The sequence below is a fragment of the Balaenoptera musculus genome, chromosome X, assembly GCF_009873245.2.
Source record: "Balaenoptera musculus isolate JJ_BM4_2016_0621 chromosome X, mBalMus1.pri.v3, whole genome shotgun sequence".
Classification (NCBI taxonomy): domain Eukaryota; kingdom Metazoa; phylum Chordata; class Mammalia; order Artiodactyla; family Balaenopteridae; genus Balaenoptera; species Balaenoptera musculus.
In genome coordinates, this window is record NC_045806.1 from 21,211,421 (window position 1) to 21,219,139 (window position 7,719).

A 7,719-nucleotide genomic window follows, 5' to 3' on the forward strand; every position below is an offset into this window, starting at 1 on the left:
CTTAAACTGTTGGGAGCCACTGCCAGTTGAAGATTAATCCAAAATGTAGATAAAGCCACTCTCTGATTATAATGTAAGTCAATGAGAACATATAATTAAATTTATAAAAATTTAATCACCACAGAACTCTTCAGGAGCATATCTTTTGCAAGAAAGGAGATACACCTGTGGAGTGTCTCTGTCTCGCGGGCCTGCAAATCCTTCTAAAAGTCATCGTCCCACAAATCTCGACTCAGCCCATGCAGTTCTCGTGAGCCTTGTTTGCACTTGCCAGTACTTCACATCTTTCTATTTTGCTTTCCTCACAGTGCCTGGCAGATTGCCTGGATCACAACAGGCTCCCTTGTAGGTATTTGCTGATTTGATGCAAGACATTCCTTCAACAGTAGGCCAAGATATGGACATCACACATACGGTTTGTGTAGGGTTGTGTTAAGTCCTGCTACGATTTTCAAAGTTGTTTTTGAAGCAATGATCAGGATTTACACCTCTGGGCTAAGGGAACATAAACATCGACCCGAATTTAATAAATTCAAAGTTCTCTGCTCAAGGACAGTTCCCACAGAACTTCAACTCAAGTGCAGTAGAAAGGAAGGCAGGTTCTTCTGTTTATTGATTATGTTTTTACTCGTTTATTTATGCATTTTACTGGAAAAACACAGACACGGAAAACTGGATAAAACAAATATAAAACTCAATGAATTATTATAAGGTCCACACCTTTTTAAATAACACCAAAGTCAAGAAATAGAATACTGCCAGTTTCCTAAGAAGCCCCATGGTTGACCAAATGTCCCATCCGAACCTCAACCGCCTACCTTTCTCCCTATTGGACTTTTATGGTAATTACTTTCTTCCATTTCTTTATAGTTTTATCACCCAAAGGTGCATCTTTAAACCCTATAGTTTAGTTTTGCTTGTTTTTAAAAAATAAGTTTTTTAAGTCTATTTTGATCGAAAGGTTCCCCCCTCCACTGCTGCCTTTTCCCCTGGAAATTTATTTGAAGAATCTGGGTCATTTGATCTCTGAAGTTTCCCACAGTCTGTAATTTGCTGGTTGCATCCATATGGTTTAATTTGACATGTTCCTCTGTCCTCTTGTTTTAACCTGTGGAATGGTAGTTGCATCTAGAGCAGTGGTTTTCAGTGGGGAGTGCTTTTGCTCCCACTGCCTGGGGACTTTTGGCAGTGTTTAGAGACATTTTAATTTTCTAATTAAAGAAAATTTTTACAACAGGGTGGGTGGTGCTACTGCCATATCCTACAATGCACAGGACAGATCCCCACAGCAAGAAGTTATCCGGCTCCAAAGACCATCAGTGCTGAGGTTGAGAAATCCCAATCTAGAGGTTTGTTCAGATTCAGGTTCAGTTTTTTGTGTGTGGCAAGACTATAGGTGGTATGATCTTTCATTAGCAGACACGTAACATCTGGATATCTCTATTTTTATGATATTAGCAACTTTTGATGCTCAATACCTAGATTAGTGGTTGCAGAATACTGATGTTACATGTCTCTAATTTCTCCTTCATTTATTAGTTGGAATATTTCAATGTAAGACCCTTCACTTCATCTCACTGGTTAACCACTGGTACAATTCATATAAGAAAGGCAGGATAAATACTTGATTCTTTCCTTTCATTTAATAGTTTTCAAGATAATGAATTGGTTTCCTATCATCCTCCAAAGGCAACACAATTAATTAATAATAATTATTATTAATAATATGGTTATTAATATATTATCTTGCATCCTGTGCAGATGCTGACACTATGTAGGTCCTGTTATGTCAATGCATTATCCTCACCTCATATAATTTCTTGGGAACATTTTGCCACCTAGTTTGTTATAGATGTCATCCACGGGCTTGGGGTTTTGCTGAGTTTGTCTGATTTTATGGGGGAGATTTGACCAGAGTCAAAAAATATACCATCACCATCACTGTCTTCCCAGAATACCTATATTTATTCCAAACCACCTGATTGGGATTTAGGGACTTTTAATTTTTTTAATTTTTCCTTTTTTTCCTGAAACTTCTTTTTTTAAATTTATTTTTTATTGAGGTAACGTTGATTTATAACATTATATAAGTTTCATGTGCGCAACATTATTTTATTTTATTTTAAGCCTTTGCCACATAGACAAGTATTTACTTCTGAAGGAATCAATTCAGTGTCATGAGAAAAACGACAAGCTTTGGAAGTAGACTTGGGGGTCAAATCTTGACTCTTGTATTCACTAGATGTATGCTATTGGGTAAATTATTTAATCCTTTGGGCCTCACTTTCTGCATCATAAAATTGGGGTAGTAAGACCTGCCTTATAGGGTTTAAGTGAAGATAAAATGAGATAACATTCATTCCTTCATTAATTCAACAAATGTTTACTGGTTTTTCTGTACTAGGTAAGTATCCTGGGTAAGTATCAGTGACTAGACAAAGTACTCTGTTCTCACAAAGTTTTCATTCTGGTAGGGGTAGACAGACAAACAAATGCATATATAAAATAGTGCGTCTAGTGGTGAGAAGTGCTATAGAGAAAAACAAAACAGTGCAGGGTGAAAGGGCATGCCAGTATTTTCTTAGAATTTAAATAGGGTGGTCAGGGAAGATTTCATTGAGAAGATGACATTTGAGTGAAGACCTTAAGAGGGTGAAGAAGCAAACAGTGGACATCTAGATAAAGAGCATTACAGGAAGAAGGAATAGCAAGTGCAAAGGCCCTGAGGTGGGAGGATGAATACTGTGTCAAAGAACAATAAGGAGGCTAATGTGATTCAAGTGGAGTGAGTGGGGGAAAATAGTGGGAGCTGAAGTCAGAGACATATCCATAGGGAGGTTGTTGTAGGGTCTTGGCTTCTGAGAGGACTTTGGCTTTTACTCTGAGTGAGGTAGGAAGTCATTGAAGGGTCCTAAGCAGAAGAATGACATAACTTGACTTACTCTTTAAAAAGGGTCATTCTAGCTGCTGTGTTGAGAATAGACCACAGTGGGGCAAGGACAGTATTAAGGAAACTAGGCAAGAGATAATGGTGACTTGTATTATGAAGTGGTGGAAAGTGGTCAGATGCATAGTGGTCAGATTTAGAGGTAGAGCCAAGAGAATTTATTGATGGATTGGGTATGAGAGACTAGAGAGGAGAGGATTCAAGAATGACTCCAAGTGTTTTGGTATGAGCAATTGGATTGATGGAGCTGTTACTTACTAAGATGGGGAAGATTGTGGGATAAGTGGGTTTTGGTGGGGAGTTTAATTTTGGACATGGAAAGTTTGAGATGCATATTAGATATTTCAGTGGAGTTACTGAATTGGCAGTTGAACATGCTAGTATGAAGTTCAGGAGAGAAGTCTGGGATGGAGATCATATTTGAAAGTTATTAACATAAAGATATCAAAATAAGATTATCAAAGGATTGGGTTTAGATAGAGAAGAGACGAGGTCCTGGAACATTCCAATATTTAGAGGTTGGGGAGATGAGAAGGAACCAGCAAAAGATACTGAGAAATTGTCATTCGTGGGATAAGAAGAAAACCAGGAGTCTTTGGTGTTCTGGGAGCCAGTGAAGATTGTTTTTTAAGGAGGGAGTAATCATCTATGTCAAATGCGAGTGGTAGGTCAAGAGAGATGAGTTCTGAGAATTCATCATTGAATTTAGCAATAAAAGGGCCATTTGTGATCTTGGCAAGAATTCTTTCAGTGGTGTATGTGGAACAGGATGGGGGTTGGGAGCAAATCCTGTTTGGAGTAGATTCAAGAAGAGAAATGGAAACAGGAAGAGTTTTCGCAAAGGTTTTGGCTATAAAATGGAGCAGAAATGGGTAAACTGTTTTGTTTGTTTGGTTTTTGTTTGTAGTTTAAATAAACTGAATAAAAAATACTTCTGGAATTTGAATTTGAAAACTACTTTGGGTATTTGTTAAATTTCCTAATTTTGATATGAACTGTGGTTATGTAAGAGGAATGTCGTTGTTCTTGGGAAAACACACAGAAAGAGAGCGAGAGAGAGAGAGAGATGGTGATGGTGGTGGTGATAGACAAAATGTAGAATGAATGAATCTGGGTAAAGGGTATGTGGGAGTTCCTTGTTCTATTCTTGCAACTTTCAAATAAGTTTGAAATTCTATCAAAATAAAAGGTAATAAAAAATGTCAGGAGTATATTTCTTAATTCTGTGTATTTCTTAGCACCTACTGCAGGATCTTAACATTACTATAAATAAACAATGACTTATTTCTTGAGTTTCCGTTCTCTGCTAGACACTGTCCTAGGGTGGCATACACATTATTTCTAATCCTTCTGATTAGGTATTCCTGCCTCCATAAAACAATGGAGCAGAAAAATGAGGCAATACCTGGAGGGGTATGTGGGGGTCAAGAGAAGTTTAAACAATTTTTTATTTTAAAGATGGGTATATTTATAGAATATTTGAATACTGGTGGGAATGATTCAGTAGAAAGGGAAAAATTGATGATGCTGAGAGAGGGGAGAATTGCTGGAGAGCTGCTCCTGATTAAGGAAGAGGGATGGGATCTGGTATGCAAGCGGAGGGCTTGGCTTTTGATCAAAGCAAGGCCAGCTCATCCATTGTATCAGAAGAGAGGGTAGAGCATATGCAGACAGACGTAGGTAGGTGCGGAGAAGGTGTGGTGACAAGCTGTGGGAATTCTCTTTTGTTTCTGTGTTTACCATGAAGCTGGAAACAGGGCCATTAGTGGAGAGTAAGTAAGGAGGAAGAGACATGGAGATTTGAAGAGAGGGGAGAAAGTGTGAAATTAATGTCTAGTGGAGGGTGAATGGATGAAGGAAATAGAGTGGGATGGGCAGTCTTACCAAGGACGCTCTTGAAGTAATCATGAATTTAGAATGAGACCAGTCACTACAGTTTTTTTCTCTGGCAACATTTAGGTTACATGGATACAGGTCTGGAGTCAGGAAAGATCTGGATTTAACAAAGCGTAGGGTTTTGCTGGGCAATTACATTGAAGAGACAGAAGAGCAATGGAGTTGACAGTGAATGCAAGGGAGTGAAAATTGACCGTGGAGTATATGATGTGTAAGTAGGAAAGTTGAGAACCCTGTGCGGAGGTGAGGGACAGTGAAAGGGTGGTAGGACCAATGAATTGGATATATCAGTGGGGTAGAAGGATTACTGGGAGACTAGGTACTGGAGGGAGTAAGCCAGAAAGATAGGAGATGGTGTTTGAGGAATAGAATGATTAAAATTAAGATAATGGAGAGGTGTTGTTATTAGTAATGACAAAAATCTTGGATATGGCCATGGAAGTAGGTGGTTGAGGTAAGCCTCAGTGCGTGACATGCAGTAGACTGTCACTAAATGTTTAGTCCCTCTCCTATCCTCTACTGCTTATTTGATTAGAGCACCATAAATCTGGGGCACTACTAAGCAATGAATTTTCTCTCTTAAAATGAACCAAATAATCCAGTAGCATCTTTGAAATCCCTGGCCCACATCTCTCATTTCAGATTGAGGGTTTGTATTTTACTCTTCATAAATTATGGCAGTTAGCCCAAATTTTTGGTACTGGTACACATGCATTGCTGATTGCTAATTGATCCAAACATGTTTTTTCTTGGATATGACTTCAGAATCCTTCTCAACACAGTATCCAGGTCTCTTCTACCAACCAGTAGGAGTTGGCATATATGATTAAACCTATTTGAGCTACTGATAAGGTCACTTAAAAATTGTTCTAGTTTATGGATTTGGTGAAAGTCAATTATTTCTAAACGAAGGTCTTGAACTATATTTAATTTTCCAGTGTGAGAATAAATGGCTTCTTAGATGAGATGGGAAAACAGCTTTCAACTGTGAGTAATGACTTTTTAGGTACCGGCGTCTACAGTGCTGTGCTTTCTCTAGGACAGCCCCATGGAAGAATGCTCTTTTTTTTTTTTTTTTTTTTTTTTCCAGATTAGTTTAATAAAAAGAAAATGGTAGGAAATTAGTTTCTCCAGGATACTTTTATACCAGATCATTATTATTAGTTAGAGTTTGTCCTAAAGAGTGGCACTAATTTGAAATGTTAGGTTTTGAGCGTGTATTTTAAATCTTTAAATTATAACCATCCAGATAATTGTATTGGATTATTTTAGTTTTATCAGAGAAAGCAAAATGAGTAATGCTTTAAAAACTATTCGTATTTCAGAGTAACTTTGGATTCTGAGTGACTAAAAACATGAACTGTATCTGAGTCACTTTGCTTTAACTATATTTTGGGGGTTGCTTGATTTATTTGATTGCCTCGAGCAGAACACATTTGTGTCCTAGTGATGGCTTTCATGGGGGTGGAGCACTCTGGAGATGCGAAGTGATTATTTTTGGTTTCATCCGTCAAAGGGAATAGAATGAGATAAAAAAGCATTAACTTCTTTTTTTCTAAACTTAAATTTCCAGCAATCTCAAAAGATGACTGCTTCTTAGCAAAGAATGTTGGCAGAGTTTATTTGATTGCAAAATTATCGGAATAGATGTTTTGAAAGTTATCTCTTTGCCGAAAGTCCAATTAAATCTTATTTAATGAGTGGAGAATCGTGCTAAGTGCTGTGAGGATTATAGAGAAGTATTATTTACAGTTCCTGCGTTCAGTGTTTTAGAGTCTAGTTGGGAAGACATGTTGTACTAAGATGAAAATGCAACAAACATGCAAAACTGTAAGTGTTCAATATTAAATATGCATGATTGATGGTAAGAACTATAGGACTTCAAAAGGAGGCACCATGGTGGCTTGAGTGGGCAGAGGCTGTACTATAGTGAGGAAGACCTGGAGCCGGAAGCCCTGGGGCTGAATCCCTACCTTTCAGCCTAAGAGCTGTGAGTGCTTGCATAACTTATTTAACCTCTCTGGGCCTCACTTTTCTTCTCCTATAAAAGAGGACAACAGGAATACCTATCCCGTAAAGCAATGATATGGATTAAATGAATTAATGTAAACATCTCACTATGTGTATTGGTTTCATTTACCAGTGCCTGATATATGGAAAGCTGTATATATATGGAAAGCAGTCAATAAATTTTAGTCATTGTTAGGGAATACAACTTTCTAGAGTTGTGTTTTGATATATTAACTTAATTTGGGGGGGTTCACTATTTATTTATGAAAAATATTCCACATCTGTGATCCTCTCCATTCAGAAGTTCTTTGAGAGATGCCGTCGGCCTTGGCCAGTTGGAGAATGGAGTCTTCTGACTCACCCATCCTGTGAATGGCCCTGCAGATAGAGTAGGTTTTAAACTGGCCGTTGAACCTGGCTGTCACCTTGTCAACCTTGGCCAAATTTGTCTGGATGGACGCATGGTCCTTGGAGCCGATGATGCGGTTGTGCGGTGCGTACAGGTCCACGAAATCGTCGTTTTGCATGTTGAGGGCACGGCTGGTGGCACCACAGTGGACGCGAACACAGAAAGCAATTTTTTTTTAACATCTTTATTGGAGTATAACTGCTTTGCAATGGTGTGTTAGTTTCTGCTTTATAACAAAGTGAATCAGCTATACATATACATATATCCCCATATCTCCTCCCTCTTGCGTCTCCCTTCCACCCTCCCTATCCCACCCCTCTAGGTGGTCACAAAGCACCGAGCTGATCTCCCTGTGCTATGCGGCTGCTTCCCACTAGCTATCTAGTTTACATTTGGTAGTATATATATGTCCATGCCACTCTCTCCCTTCGCCCCAGCTTCCCCTTCCCCCTCCCTG

At 38.6% G+C, this 7,719-nt stretch overlaps 1 protein-coding gene across 1 annotated transcript; it reads right to left on the reverse strand.

Moving 5' to 3' along the window:
* Positions 1–7,110: 7,110 nt before the first annotated feature.
* LOC118888974 (40S ribosomal protein S21-like) lies at positions 7,111–7,380 on the reverse strand. The gene has a single exon (XM_036840494.1). The coding sequence runs from the start codon at positions 7,378–7,380 to the stop codon at positions 7,111–7,113; it is 270 nt and encodes an 89-aa protein (XP_036696389.1).
* Positions 7,381–7,719: the final 339 nt, after the last annotated feature.